The sequence below is a fragment of the Opisthocomus hoazin genome, chromosome 4, assembly GCF_030867145.1.
Source record: "Opisthocomus hoazin isolate bOpiHoa1 chromosome 4, bOpiHoa1.hap1, whole genome shotgun sequence".
In the NCBI taxonomy this organism is placed as follows: domain Eukaryota; kingdom Metazoa; phylum Chordata; class Aves; order Opisthocomiformes; family Opisthocomidae; genus Opisthocomus; species Opisthocomus hoazin.
The window spans coordinates 18327007-18342337 of NC_134417.1; the positions used below are offsets into that span (position 1 = coordinate 18327007).

The 15331-nt window shown below is 66.9% G+C and overlaps 1 protein-coding gene across 1 annotated transcript; it reads right to left on the minus strand.

Annotated features, from left to right (window-relative positions):
• Positions 1-1740: 1740 nt before the first annotated feature.
• On the minus strand, positions 1741-13693 carry SLC12A9 (solute carrier family 12 member 9). Its single transcript, XM_075418173.1, has 13 exons — positions 13450-13693; positions 10977-11111; positions 10668-10805; positions 10187-10486; positions 9856-9963; positions 9643-9754; positions 9376-9533; positions 9031-9113; positions 8586-8710; positions 7051-7243; positions 6705-6879; positions 5717-5863; positions 1741-5179 (listed from the first exon to the last, which is right to left on the minus strand). Exons 1-13 carry the CDS (start codon positions 13637-13639, stop codon positions 4335-4337), a joined length of 2709 nt encoding a protein of 902 aa, XP_075274288.1. The 5' UTR covers positions 13640-13693; the 3' UTR covers positions 1741-4334.
• Between the last annotated feature and the right edge of the window lie 1638 nt (positions 13694-15331).

The following is a 15331-nucleotide window of genomic DNA, read 5'->3' on the forward strand; positions in this document are numbered from 1 at the left end:
AGGCGGGAGGGTGGGGGTGGGGTGGCTGGCATTATTAACAGCCCTGGGTATTGCTCCAGCGGGGCTGTAAAAATTAAAGGCGTGTGGATATAAAATAATGGATAAATCTGAGCCGGCCGCAGAGCGCTGCGGCGTCCCGCAGGAGTTGGCATCTCGAGAAGCTGGGGAACGGCAGGCGCAGGACAGGCACCTGCATGTAGATATTGGAGGAGGGGGGATCAGGCAGTGCCTGCACCCACTGCCAAGCGCTGACTCTTCCCCAGAATCTCCACCGAGTGCCCCGAGAGGATGCCCGGGCGGTGCCAACCTGCGGAGCTGGCGCTGCTGAGGCAAGAGGCTGCTCCCGGAGCTGGGATGGAAGGAAAAGGAGCTGAGCCTTTGCAGACGGGGCTGGGGGCACAGGGTGCTTGCTCCGAGATGCCCCCAGGTGCTGCCCCCACACCCCTAGCAGGCAGGATCCGTGCCACCGTCCCAGTACACCCAGCACCACCAGTCTGGCGCGACCCCGGGGGTCCTGCCCATCGTGCAGCCCACGGCTGGGCCCCGAGCGGGGCCCGGGGCAGCACCCACCTCGCCAGCCCTGCTTTGCCTTGCCCAGCCCGTGGGCCACCCCGCCGGCATCCTCATTTTCCCCGAGATTAGCTGCGGCGCGGGAGCCCCTGCGCATCGCCAGCAGGTGACAAATAAGATTTTTCCACTCTCCCGAGCACCCGGCATGGGTCTGTCATTGAAAATGCAAAGCAGTGCGGTGCCAACCTCCGCCGCCCGCCCTCCCCTCCGCCAGCCGAACCCCCTCGCCATCACTGCTGGACCCCCCCCGGCCTCAGCACCCACTGCTCGCTTCCCCTCGGCAGTGCCAGGGTGCTGGGCACGGTGCCCTCCTGCCCCGTGGAGCTGAGAGGTTTGCTTAGAGGGGTGTCAAACCGCATGGCCTCGTGGTGTCCTTTGGGTGCACCCATGTCTGGCACTACGGCAGGAGAGCAGGGTGGGGGGGGGTGCACGGGGGTCCCTGCCACGCTGGGTACGTGCACCCTACCAGGGCCTGCCTGCCTCCAGGGAGGGTGCCAGGCTCTGGGGTGGGCACACAGCGGGCTCACCCCAGTGGCAGAGGGTGAGGGATCGCCCCTCACAGGAAACACCTGGCCCAAGATGTGCATGTTGGGGTGGGCATCACCCCATAAACCCCACCCCAAGGGACTCCCCCATCCCCAGCACCCAAGGAGAGGGGAGCACAGGTGCGCTCCACCCCACAGCTGGGCACATCCACCCAGCACCCAAAGCTGTCACCCATGAACCCAACCATTCCAAACCCCTCAGTCTCCCAAACCCCTTGTCCCCCTTGCCCCCCCAACCCTAAGGACCCTGTTACACGCTGTGCCCCCAGCCCGGAGCCAGCCGCCTCCCCAGCAGCCCCCCGCCCTGCTCTCCCCTGCCGCCGCCGCGTCTCCCCTCCGCTATTGTCAGAGGGTTGCCTCTGCCTCTGTCTGCGAAATTAATTCGGAGGTGGAGAGGGAGAATTATGTAAAGTGTGGTTATTCTGGAGCGGCGGGGGAAGCGCGGCTGATGGCAAAGTGCCTTTTTGTGTGTTTAATATGCATTTTTTTCCAGCGGTGCATTTTCAGGCGGGTAATTTGCTGTCTTTTCAGACCCCGATCAGTATCATTTCTCCAGCAATGACAGCTTTTATTTGCACTGAAATGAATGCTGCGAAATTTCCAAGAAATAGCCGAGGCCCCGTTGGCTGCCCACCCCCGCAGGCCAGGACATGGGCACCCGCCACCGCCTGCCCCCCGCAGCCTCCCGGCCGGGCCCTGCCCACGGCCCCCTTGGTAGCAGTGCCCAGGGGTGCTGGGCACACACCTGTGTCGCCTTGCACACCTCACGTGTGCTCCCCTGGCTCAGCACCCCCCAGACACACACCTTGAGCCCTGGATGCACATCAGCGCACCACACGTAGGGATGTATGTACACCCCAACGCAGACGGACATATGGAAACCCCTTGTGCAGGCATACGCATCACCCCAGCACAGCACCCGGCGTCTGCACGCACACACAGACTCGCGGTCCACGCATCCCCCTCGTAACACATACACACCCCCACACACCAGTGCACGCGTGACCCTCCTTATGTACTGGGGTCCCCCCCCACTTTATGTCCCACCAGGCTTCAGCGCATCCCCGACCCAAGGCACTCATCCCTCAGGAGGGTTTGGGGGCTCCCCATGCACCCCTCTCCCCCCCATCCCTAGCACAGCCCAGCCCTTGGGGAAACTGAGGCAGAGAGTGGGCAGGCAGAGATGGGTGTCTCCCCGCAGCCCATCACCTCTCGAAGCACCGGCAGCGATGGGTGGGAGCTTGGAGAAGACGCAGGCTGTGTGTCTGTGTATGTCTGTGTGTCAGGAGGGAGGAAAATAACATTTGTGTAGGTGTGTGCTGCGTGGGTGTTTTGCGCTGGAGCCGGCATGCCAGTGCTGCCGTGCCACGCTGCCTTTGCAGCGGCTGTGCACGCTGCGTGTGCACATCTGGGTGTGCCCGTGTCAGCACCCTGCCCACGCCCTGGCGCGTGTGACGGCGTGTCTGCAGGGGTGGCGTGGGCACGCATGTCCGTGCGATGCCATGTGCGCAGCTCAGACCAGCACAGCATCTCCATGCGTGTGACACGGCGCGTGCGGCCAGGCGTGCTTGGGCACATGTGGCTTAGGGATGACGAATGGTGCTCGGGGGTGCCCACACGTGTGCAATGCTGCATTGCCCCTCAACGGAGTGGGGGGCTCTACACCCCTGGTCTCGCATCCTCTAGACCCCCAGCTGCGGTGGAGCTGGTGCCTGGCACGGCCAAGGTTAACTCTGCCGAAGCCCGGCGGCACGGTGCAGGGAAGCTTTAATTTAATGAAGTGTGAGGCTTTTTATGGGCTTTTAATTACGCAGTGATAATTAACATTATAGGCCGCCGGGTCCCGCTGGTGCCCGGCTGCCCTGTGCCAGCTCCCGCCTGTTTGCAAATAAACCCTGCAGGCTACATGGTGCCCACCCCATGGCACCCACCTCCCACTGCTGGAAGCAGCCCCAGCCCTCTGCCCACCCCCTGCGGTGAGGATTTGGGCGCAAATTTGGGCACAACCCTCTGCAAAAGTTGGGGAGCAAGGAGGCCTCCACATTTCCCCCCCCCACCCCCGCAAGCAGCACCCGGCTGCCTGGGTTTCTCCAGCCCTTGGGCGAGCAGAGCTGCCAGCTGGCAGTGCCAGGCTTGGGGAGAGCGAGCACAGGCAGCAGTGCCACGCTCGTCCCCCCCGACCGGAGCCCAGCCTGGCCCGGAGAAGTCCCCCTGAGCCGGGGCTAATAGGAAGCGATCCATCAGGCAGGGCTGGGCACACTGCCCACCTGCCAGGCACCCAAAGGATTTATTGCCCAGTGCCCAGGCAATTTCCCGCCCTCCCCTAATCAATAAGGGGGGAGTAAGGGGGCAATGGCAGCTCCCCCATGCAGGTCACGATGGGCATGGGGAGGTGGCAATGCCCCATGAGACAGGTCCCAGAGCAAGGCCACAGGACCCAGGCTTCCAGGTAAGGTCAATCCCCCCCCCTATCATTTCCCCCCTCCCTGGGGGAAAAAGGGCCTCAGACCCCATGGGGGGGCCCTATAGACTAAAGCATCTGGGTGCCCCCCCACCCAGCAGCACTCGGGCTGCTGAGGAAGGTCTGGGGTGCCATACCCTGCAGCCATTAGGGCCAGCACCCGGCTGCTCCCACCCCCAGCCTCACGCAGGGAACCCAGGCGTCTAGGCTCCCCTCCCCCACCCCTTCCCATTTAATTTTTCCTAATGAAAGGCAGGGAGGATGGCGGGGAGCCGGGGCACCAAGGTCGAGGCTGCCTTTAATCAATCCCCGCTGCTGGCTGGGCGCCCGGAGGAGCCGGCGGAGGAGAGGCTGGGGGCTGCGGGAGGTGGGAAGCACAGGGAGCCGGGGTGCAGGGTGCAACCAAGGGGCTCCCAGCAGCCAACCGGGGCACCCAGCACTCGGCCCACCCCTCCCCGGGACTCTGCTATCGCCCACCACCCCCCCAAAGTAAAGGCACCGTGAACGCACTGCGCTGCCAAGGCTGTGCCCGGATCCTGCCAGGGCAGCTTTAAGCCTGGGCAAGAGACACCCCCCAAAAAACAACACCCCCCCACCCCACTCCAGCACCTACCTCCCAGCGTGGGGCACCGACCCCTCCCCGCCCGCTGGGCTGGGGACAGCAGGGCTGGGGACATCCCCAGGCTCGGGCGGCGGAAGGCACTGGGCGAAGGAGGATGCATGGAGCCGGGGGGGGGGACAGGGACCTGTGGGGTGCCCTAGAGCTGGGTGCTGGTGACGGCACTGACCCCATGCACCAGCACGGTGGGGCCCAGCCCGCGGGTGAGCAGCTCCAGCTGGCGCAGGTAGAGCGGGTGCAGGCTGGTGTCGGCCGGTGGCCGCGGCAGATAGAGGAACCGCACGGCCGGCGCGGGGCTCTGCTCCAAGACGAGCTTGTTGGCGGCACAGACGTACTCATCCGACACTTGGGTGGCGTTGGCTGGGAAGTTCACCGCTCCTTCCTCCTCCTCCTCCTCCGCCCCGGCGGGCGCCGGCCCCCCCGGTGGTCCCCGGCGGGTTTGCCAGTGCAGGTGGGTGACAGCATCCCAGGCCACCAGCTGGATTTGGGCTTGGATCCGCAAGTCCTTGAGGAGTTGGCGCAGCTTCTCCTCCTGGGCGTGGGGCATGGCGCCCGCCTCCACGCAGAGGAAGAGGCGCAGGCGCGCCCGCCGCCAGGCCCGCGCCATGCTGAGGACGCAGGCCATCTGCAGCAGGAAGAGGCTGCAGGTGTCGGCGTAGCGGGCGCTGTCGGGCCGCAGCAGGTTCACGGGCCAGACGTGGATGGTGGGCGCGGGGCTGGCGGCCCGCCGCAGCTCCCAGGCCTTGTCCAGGTCCTCCAGCTGCCGGGCCAGCAGGACGTTGCGAAGCATCTTCAGGGCGTCAGCCACGATGCCCACGTACTCCCGGGCCGACAGCAGCTTGGGGTCAGCGGGCGCCCGCAGCGGGGGGAAGCCCAGGGGCACCTCCTCACGGGTGCTGGTGAAGGCGGGGTGCTGGGCTAGACCGTCCTGCGGCACCGCGTCATCGTAGAAGCCCATCACCAGGGTGTTGGGGCGCATCCCGCCTGCCGGAGAAACCCCAGCAGCCCAGCTGAGCGGAGGTGGAGGGCCCCTCCAGCCCTTCAGGCACCGGCGAGCCCCAGCTTGGCTCTGGTATTGCCCACCCAACATCCCTCCAAGCTGCAGCTTGGCTTTGGTACTGCCCACATGGGGTGCTTCCAACCTCCTGGGCATTGCCCATCCAGGTGTTGGCAAGCCTGGACAAGGTCCTGTGCAGCCTGCTGTAGGCGACCCTGCTTCGGCAGGGGGTTGGACTACATGACCCACAGAGGTCCCTTCCAACCCCGAACATTCTGTGATTCTGTGATGCCCCTCAACAGCACCAACACAGATGTCTCCAAGCCCCAACGTCGCTTCGGCATTGCCCATCCGGGTGCCTCCAAGGCCCAATCCGGCTTTGGCATTGCCCAACCCAGGTGCCTCCAACCCCCAACCCGGCTTCGGCATTGCCAGTCTGGGTGCCGCCCAACCTCTTGGCACTTCTCATCCTGCAGGCACAGTGGGGTGGACCCTCACCCATGCCCAGCCCGGGCACCACTCACCAAGGCCAGAGGTGAAGAGAAGCTGCCGGACACCATGCCGCACCGAGGGCGCAAGGGTGAGACTGACGAAGGCTTTGACGTTCAGCTTGTCCACCAAGCTCAGCCACGAGTCTTGCTGGGGCTGCAGCGGGTCCGAGGGCAGCGTGTCTGGGGGGGGAGTGAGAACAACATCAGGGGATCGGGTACCCCATACTGGGGGCTCAATCTGGTGTCCCCACAGCACCCCTCCTGCAAAACCAGTGCTAACCCCTGCGCCCACCCCAGCACCCACAGAGACAGGGAGGGTGGAAGCAGGTGCTTCCAGCCAGAGCTATGAAATTATACATAAATATATAAAAAATACCCAGTCAGCCCCATCCCCCCCCTCCCCAATTTCGGGCCATTAGTCACCACGGCAACGGCGGGGAGGGGGGAGCAGAGCCCGTGCATCCGCTGGGGCGGGGACGGGGACAGCCACGACGTGTGCCAGGGAGCATGCGTGTGTAAACCAACACGCACTGGCGTGCAAACACGCCTGAAATACATGGATGCACAGCGGCAGGCAGGAGGCGAGGATGGACACAGGCACAGGCACGTGGCAAGGCTGTGCCGCGTGTGTGCCCACGTGTGTGCTGGGTGTGCGCAGGTGCTGACCTGTGCGCCGGAACCGCACTGCGGGAACATGGGTGCCATGTGTGCACACCAGCACCGACACGTGCAGGAGCCCCGTGTGTACATGGAGAGATGAATACTTGAGCACACACATGTGCAAACTTCCAGCACACGTATGCAAGCATGTGTGCACAGGAGGCATGGGACAGACAGAAGCTACTTATGTCCTCCACACCATGCCAAGCACATGGTGCCACACGTGCCCAGAATGCTGACATTCCTCACCGTGCCCACCCTGCTCAGCCAGGATCTGTGCAGCGGCATCACCTCAAGGACTCTGAGAGCCCCCAAGCATGGGGCAGAGGCCACCAGTGCCGGCGACAGTGCAGACCCTCACCCAAGTCCTGCAGCTCGACGTGGCCCAGGACGTAGAGGCCACTCTTCTTGAGGTCGTTGACAAAGTCGATGAGGCGGGCGCTGCCCCGTGGGTTCTGCACCATCAGCAGCACCTGCGGGCGCCAGAACTTGACGTGGTCCTTCCGTACATCCAGCATCAGCAGGTACTTCCGCACCTGGAGGAAGGGAGGCCAGCAGGTGAAGAACCCTCCTTCCTTCAACAAACCACCCATGGGCATGCCAGCTCCAAGGACATGCTGCCCGGAACAGAGCTGCCACAGGGATACCATCCTGGGGACACCAGCTCTCCACCCCATGAGGGGACAGCGGAGACAAACAGGGCTCACCTGGTGGAAGATGAGGGCCTGGCTGATGTAGCCCCAGGTGCTGCTGGGTGAGAGGTAGTGGAGGGCGAGGAGGAGGATGAGGAGGAAGCCCAGGCTCACCGAGGCTGACACGGGGCTGATGAGGAACATCATGACGCAGCAGCCCGCGATGCCCAGCAGGCATGTGTGCCAGGTGAAGTACCGGAAGGTGGGCCTGGAGCAGGGAGACGGGGACACCCGCTACCACGTGGCTCCTGTGCCAGCCACAAGGCGGGCACAGCAAGGGGGTCTGTGCCAAGGTGCCACACCAGCCCCCCCCATTAAACCCCGCTGTGCCAGCCCAGGGCACGTCAGGCACCCCAAATGCCTGCGAGAGAAGGCACAGAGGGGAGATGGTACCTCCCAGGGCACCGGGCAGTCCCTTGGTGCCAGCCCCTGGCAAGCAGGGGTAATGATGGTTACGGGGCTGGGGCTGCCCTGGCACACCCGGGGGGCCAGGCAGTGTCAGGCAGCGCATGGCAGCACCGGCACCCGTGATGCCCGCTCAGCCTGGCACCAGGAGGCAGAGGCAGGGAGGCAAGAAGCTGTTATTTTCTCTAATTGTTGTTTTTCCTGAAAGGTAATTAAAATCCTTTTCTGCCGCGCTTGATGGAGACCTCAGTATGGTGGGGGCGGGGGTGGCACCAGATGTGGAGCGGGCGAGGGGTCCGTCGCCTCCCACCCCAGCAGCTTTCCCCCCAGGCACCCCTCCTGCTCCACCCGTGCCCAGGGGGGAGCGGCTGGGGGGGCTAACCCCCCGCCTGGCACAGACAGCAGCTCTGCCTCAGGAATGGGGGATCCCGGGGCAGTGCTACCCAGCCCTGCTCGGGCATCACCTCTGCCCCACCTGCGGGACTCCCTGCTTCAGAGGCACAGCCCCCTGCCCCCAGGGCAGCGGGCATCGCCCAGGAGGGAGATGAGGCTCCCCCCAACCACCCTGCCGTGCCCCCATAGATTTGGGCAGCCCTGCCAGGCCAGCCCTGTGCCAGGGTACCCCGTGCCCACCGCCCCAGGCTGGGGCTGCTTGACACGAACACTCCTCCTTCCTGGAAGATCTTCTCCTCCCCCCCAACCAGGATCCCCCTCCCTCCCTCCCTCCACTTTCCCCGTTAGTTTAATTAGCGCTAATGGAAAGTGGGCTCCATCACTGCTTGGCAGGCTGCCTGGGGGATGCCGGTCGGGCACAGGCTATAAATTACCTCCGGAAAGCCTCAGGGGAGGGGGCGAGCGGTAGCCGGTGGCGCTGGATTTTATCTGTACCTGCTCAAGCAAAGCGGTCCCAGGGCGTGGGGACTGGGCCAAGCCAGTGCCACACCGGGACCCGGCCCCTTCTGCCTCCCCCAGGGATAGGGGTGTCTTTGGCCCCCCTAACGCCCAGGAGAGGGGTGCTCAGTACCTCTGCCCCACGGATGGCCAGCATGCACAGGGATGGCAGGGCAATCATAGACAGACGGATGGACGGACGGGTGCCTGCCCAGCATATGAGCGCAGCCTCCCTCCCCTGTGCCAGCGGGTACCTGAAGTTGGGGGCCGATGCCCACTCCAGTGCCAAGCAGGCCAGGTTGACGGTGGCGTAAACCAGGAGGAAGAAGGTGGTCACAACCCCTGCGATGGTGTTGAGCTTCCCAGAGAAGAGCACCAGCTGCAGGGAGCACAGGGTGAAGGCACCCATCGGGACGGCACCCCTGGCACATCCCCAGGTCACCCCTGTTAGCCTGGGGCATGCCACAGCGGTGTGCTGGGAGAGGGTACGGGCAGTGCCACCCAGGCACAAATCCCTGCCCCTTGCTGTGATTTATCCTTCATTTATGGGCTCGGGGTGGGAAGGCACAGCCACAGGACACCCAGGGTAGGGTGGGTACCCAGGGGCAGTGGGACGGCCAGGTGCCGCAACACCCAGCCCAGGTGCCAACCCACCTTCACTTGGCCGGGCTGGGAAAGGAGCATTGCCACCAAACTCACCTGCACCACGAGCCAGGAGAGGATCACTGCCATCACGGGGTTCCCACTCGCCGACGTCTTCTTCGCCAGCGTCAGTGCCCGGCCTGCGGGCAGAGTGGGGAGGCTGGGCTGGGACACCCCGGTGGGCACCAACCGGCCCAGCCACCAGCCAGGAGTCCTGCCCCCACCCTGGATGCTGGGGTGGGGGCAAACTCCAGGGTACATGAGTGACCCAAGTGGGCACACCAACCCGTAAAACATCCCCCCCACACCAAGAAGGGGGTTCCCTGCTGCCAGGGCTGGTCCCTGGCAGGGACAACCTGCCGGGTGGGCTCTGGCGGCTCTCAGCACGCTCTGGGCACTCACCAAAGAGGTCATCCCGGGCCAGGGCGTAGAGGATGCGGGACGCCCCGATGAGGTTGCTCATAGCTGCAGAGAGGGTTGCAGCATAGATGCCCACCGTGACCAGGGGCGGGAAGATACTGATGTCACGCAGGAAGCCATAGTCTTTCTGCAGGAGGGTCCTGGAGAGGGACACGGACATGCTGGCACCTGCCTTGCTTCTGTCAGCATGCCCTGGCACCTGGCACACCCAGGCACCGCTGACCCCAGCGAGGGGACGGGCTGCCATACCTGTTGCAGGTGGCACACATGAGGAAAGCCAGCAGGTTGTAGACGAGGTAGGTGAAGAGCACGGCGGAGATGGTGCCCCGTGGGATGGAGTAGCTCGGACGCTTCAGGTCCCCTGCGGGCAGGAGCGGGGAGCATTAGTGCCTGCAGGCACAGCACCCTCCAGCCTCGGCTCTCAGTCCTGGTGCCACCCAGCCCAGCACACTCTGCCTGTACCTGACATGTTGGAGCCTGCCATGATGCCCGTGCAGCCATTGAACATCACTGCAAAGACGGAGCTGAAACTCATCATCTGCCCGGTGGTGTAGTCCACCCCGTACCCACCTGCAGGACACACAGGCACAGATTGTGACGGACTGTGTGACACCCTCTCCTCGGTGCCCCCATACCCAAACCACAGAAGAAACCACCCCACGGCACCTGTTTTGTGCCCACAAGCTCCCCCCACCCTTCGTTGAGCCCCTGCCAATGTGGAGGTGACAGAGTCACCCCTCCCCGGGGCGCGAGTGCCACGGCAGGTATGGCGGGCAGAAGAGCCGCTCCTCACCGCCCAGGTTGTCTCTCAGGGTGGCGAGTGAGAAGCCGGTGAAGGAGCCGTTCTCGGTCTCGGAGCCGTTGAAGTGGGGCAGACGGATGGGCACCCCGACGGGCCGCGTGGCAAAGAAGCTGACGAGGATGGTGCCCAGCACACCCGCGACGATGAGGAAGATGAGGAAGGTGGCCTTGGCATAGATGGAGGCGCCCACAAGGCACACGAGGAGGCAGAGGGCCAGCAGCACGGTGCCGTAGAGCAGCTCGTACCAGTAGCTCTGGGGCAGGACGTGGACGCCTGTGCCTGCTTTTTGCCCTGGGCAGAGAAAAGCCAGCATCAGTGGGGCTCAGAAGCGGCATCACCAGGAGGCGAAAGCCACCAGCGTTGTGCCAGGCATGACAGTCACCAACTCACCAGTCAGAGGGCTGTGCTGGTTATGCCGGACTTGGGTAAGGGACACCCGCTGTCCCCTGCCACCACACAGGGGGATACTCACCGGGCGGGATCCCAAAGCTGTCCACCACCGCCTCCACCAGCCCCAGCACGTACAGGGCACTGCCACACACGTTGGCCAGGAAAAACATGATCCCGATGCTGCCCCCGAACTCCGGGCCCAGGGCACGGCTGATCATATCTTGCTCGAGTCAAGGGAAGATGTCAGCAGCCCAAATCATCATTGGGTGCCCCTACCCCTCCCTCCCAGGCTAAGCGGGTCCCAGTCCCAGCATGGCACCCTGAGGGACTGGGCAGTCACTCGATTTTGGCCCTCATGCCCCGTCCTGGCAGCAGCCACAGCAAAGGATACAGTAGGCTCCTCCGGCATCCAGTGCCCCGTTGGTGGCGATGGCACACACGGACAGCACCGTCATGCCGATGATGAAGTACGCCACGGCGAACATGGCCAGGGCTTGGTACAACCCGGCATGGCCCACCACGAACCCTGTCGAGGACACGGGAGAGACCAGTGTGCCCGTTAGCTGGGCAGGGGCCACTCCCAGGAGAGGGTCCCTGGGCACAGCCACCACCCAGAGCTCAGCCCACCCAGGGCTGCTGTGTCTCCCTGCCCATGGCTCCCCCCAGACAAGCCACCCCCTTCCCTGCCAGGGTGGAGATGTCCCCACCCCAGGGTGCTGCCACCTCCCACCCAGGGCCAGCCCAGCCCACGCCCTCCACCTTGGGGCATCTCCATCCCCCTGCCACGCCAGGATCAGGCCCAGGTGCACACCCAAAAACCAAACAGGGCAAGGGCCCTGCTGCCCACCCAGCCCCGGGGCACTGTGGGGGGGCGGGGGGTCCCAGGATCCCCGTGCCCTGCAGCCACCCTCAGCGGGCAGGGCTGCTTTGCACCCCAGCTCAGGCACCGGGAGCTGATGGGCTCCCCGCGGGGTTCACACTGCTGCCCCGCTTGCCCGCTGCGAAGCAGGAAGCAAAAGCAGCCCCAGGGCGTCCCCGCCAGCCGGGACACCGCACCCCAGCCCCCCCCTGCCCCCGGGGTGCCGGGCAGCGAGCCCGGCTGGCGGCTCTGCGGGCAGGAAGGGGCTGCCCGCGATGGGAGGGAGATGCCCGATCTCAGCCACAAGCCAGGCCGCAAACACGTCCCGGGGCGGCGAGGGGGGTACCGGGGCACGGGCACCGCAAGGAGCCCCCGGGGAGACAGGCTGGGGTTTGGGGTACCCCCTGCCATCGGTGGAGGGCCAGAGGGTACCTGAGTGCCAAACGTGGGGGGGCAGGGGGTGAATAAAGGGGTGCCCCGAAAGCAGCGCGGGGGTAAACAGGAAGGGCTGCTTGCCCTGGAGATCTGGGGGATGTCTGAGGCGTGGGGGGAAGCGAGGGGCTGCCGGGGGGACCCACGCCCCGTCCTCCCCCCCCTTCCACCACCACGGTGGGACGGTTCCTCTTCCCAGCAGCTCCCCTCCCCCTCTGCCCCGCACTTCCCTTCCAGCCCCGGGGTAACGAACCCCCGGGTGGGGGGGTGGGGGGGGCCGGAGCAGGCAGGGGGACCCCAGTGCCCACCGTGGGGTAGGGGCTGGGGTTCGGGGGTGCTGAGCCTGTGCGAGGACCCCAAGCCGGGGGGTGGGAAGGGGGCGAGTGATGGTGGGGGAGAGCTGTGCCCCCAGCCCACAGCTCGAGGGGTCCTTCGGGCAGGGGAAGGGGCTGGTGGCCCCCCCCGGGGCCTGCCGGGCCCCCCGGGCACGAAGCCAACTCCCGCCCTCGGCTTTCCGTGGGCGGAAAGTGAAAGAGGAAAAGCCGTCCCTGTTCCCGGACCCAGGCAGACGCTGCCTGCCCTGGGCCCCTGCCTGCCCTGGGCCGGGGCATCCTCCCCCCAGAGCCCCCTAAAAAGGGCTGCCACCTCCCCCGGTCCGTGCCCAGCCTCCCCCTCCAGTCCTCCCAGGTTGCCCAGAAACAGTCTCATAACCCAAACTGGGAGCAGATCAGGATCAAATCTGTGCTCTCTGAACAGTGCGGGGTGGGGGGACACAGCCGGGTGCTCGATGGGGACACCAGGGTCCTGCCCTCGGGACACCCCGTGGGATCTAGGAGAGAAGTGGGGTGCTGTACTGGGGTGCACTGGCACTGGGGGATGCCTGGGGAGCAGCGGGGTCCCAGCACTGGGGGATGGGAGGACACAAGGACACTGTGATGTCTCTTAGGCAAGGCACTGGGAAGGCACAGGGGTCCTGTCCCAGGGACACTGAGGCTTCAAACTGGGGTCCCATACGGGGGGGACTGAGGTGGCTAACGGGGTACCCATCCTCCAGGTACAGCAGGAGCCCTGGGGTCCCAGTCTGGAGGGGTCAGAAGGGGGTGCACAGCACAGGGGGGATGCGAGGGGGCACTGAGAGGGCACTGGGACTCCAGATTGGGGGTCTCAGGAGACACTGCTGGGAAGGTGCCGGGGCCCCAGACTGGGAACACTGGAGTGAGCCCTGGAGAGGAGCACTGGGACTCCAGAGGAGGAGGCTAAGGAGAGGGCACTGGGAGGACACTGGGAGGACAGTGGCGACGCAGACCAGGGGAGCTCAGGGGGAAGCACTGGGACATGAGACTGGGAGGCTAGTAGGGAGCACTGGGAGGGCAAAGGAAGGACACCGGGCTCCAGACTGGGGGGCTCGGGGTGAGCACGGGGGCTCCAGACGTGGGGTCCCCGGACGTGGGGGGCCCGGGGAAGACACGGGGCTGGGACTGGGGGTACCAGGCAGGGCTGGTGAGTCCCGGGGGGCGCCGGGCCGCGGCCGGGGGAGAGAGAGGGGGTCTCCCCGGGGGGCGGCGGTACTCACCGAGGCGCAGGAAGAGGACGACGCTGAACATGGAGAGCAGCGTGGGCACCACGACGCCCAGGAAGGTGGGCAGCTTGCGGGGGGGGGCGGCGGCGGCGGCGGCCCGGCCGCGTTCCCGGCCCCGCTCCTCCTCGCCCGAGCCGCCGCACAGGCGGTAGGTGAGCAACGCGCTCCGCTCCGAGCTCGCCATGGCCCTGCCCGGCCCGGTCCGGCCCCGGCCCTCCGCCGGCCCCAAAACGCGCCCGGCCCCGGCCCCGGCCCCCGCCGGCCCCGCCCGCCGACCCGGGCCCGACCCGCCGGGCCCCGCCCACAGCCCCTCCCCTCCCATCAGGCCACGCCCCTGACCCGCGGGATAGGCCGCGCCTCCGGACCGCCCCGCTGCGTAAGCCACGCCCCAACCTGCCGGGTAGGCCACGCCCCAACCCCTTGGGTGCGCCCCGCCCCAGGCCCGCCCAACCACATAGACCCCGCCCCGGCTCGCCGGCTAGCCCCGCCCCTTTGTTGACCCCACCCACAGCCCCCCACCCAGCCCCAAACGTACCCCATAGTGGTGTCCCCCCCCCGCCACCCCCCTCAGCCCCCGGGGTGCCTCACCCCAACACCCCCACAGTGACCCCCCGCCCCAGCATCACCCCACATCGGCCCCGCCCCCGGGGTCTCCCGGCTTCCGGCACCGAACCCCATCCCGAGGCTCACCCCACCCCTCCCGGCACCCCAAAACCTCCGGCCGCGCCCCCGCATCGCCACACGCCCCCGGCCCCCCAACGGCCGGAGTCACCCCGCGGCCGAGCACCCCGACACCGACCCCAGGGACCCCGGCGCTGCCCCACCCCGCGGTGCCCGCGCCAATTACCGGACAGTCGGGGCCCCCCCTCCCCGCCGCCGGGGCTGGGATCTGCCCGGGCCCCGGGGTCCCACTGCTGCCCGGGGCGGCCGAGCGCCTCGCCAATTAGGTTAATGGGGTTGGCACCGGCGCCGGGGCCGGGGGGGGAAAACGGTGAGGCCGGGGGCTCAGCGGGCCCCCGCGGTGTCCTCGCGGCCGAGGTGGGAGCCCGGCGGGGCCGCGGCTTTCATGTGCGCCGGGCCTGTCGCCGTGCCAGCCTTTGATGTCCCCACTGAGGCGGCATTGTCCGCGCCCCGCGGGGCCCAGCGGGGCCGGGGCGGGGGGGCTGCGGGCACGGAGGCTCCCCTGCCCCTAATGGGGACGGGTGGGGGGGGCATGGGCACCCCTAAGGAGGAGAGAGAGGGAGCCATGGACACCCCGTGTCCCGCGAAGGGTGTGGGGACACGGGCACCCCCCCCCGGGTGGGCACGGGGACCCCCTAACAGGGCCAGAAGTGGAGGCACGGGCCCCCCCCGGGGGCACCCGGGCGGCCCGTTCAGCCTCGGCTGGGCTGGCACAGAGAGAGCGAACCCCCACCCCGAGGACCACCCCCGTCCCCATGGGTCCCCCGCCCGCTGCAGACCCGCTCCCCGCCTTTGAAGACCCCGGCAGGGTCTCCCACGCCCCGCAGCCGCCGGTGCGTTCCCACTCGCCCCCCTCCACGCGCCCCCCGCCCGGGGCCCACGGGAGGGAGGGAGGGGGGCTCGGCCGGGGGGGCTCGGCGTGAAAATGATCAAGGGCCGCGGGCCGGGCCGGAGCGCAGCTCCCGTCTGATGCCGCCCGCCCGGAGGCCCCGTCGAACAAAGGCGGCATTGAGGCCCCGGCCCCCCCAACCCGCGCCCCCCGCCCCGAGCTGGCATCTTGGCGCGACATTAATGAACTCGCCTGTTTGTGCTCCCCCGGCCCCCCCCCCCCCCCCCCTCCTCCCACCGCCCGGGGGGCACCGTATATATATATATCTCCATCCCTCCTCGCCTGCCTCTGGCATTTCAGGGGTTC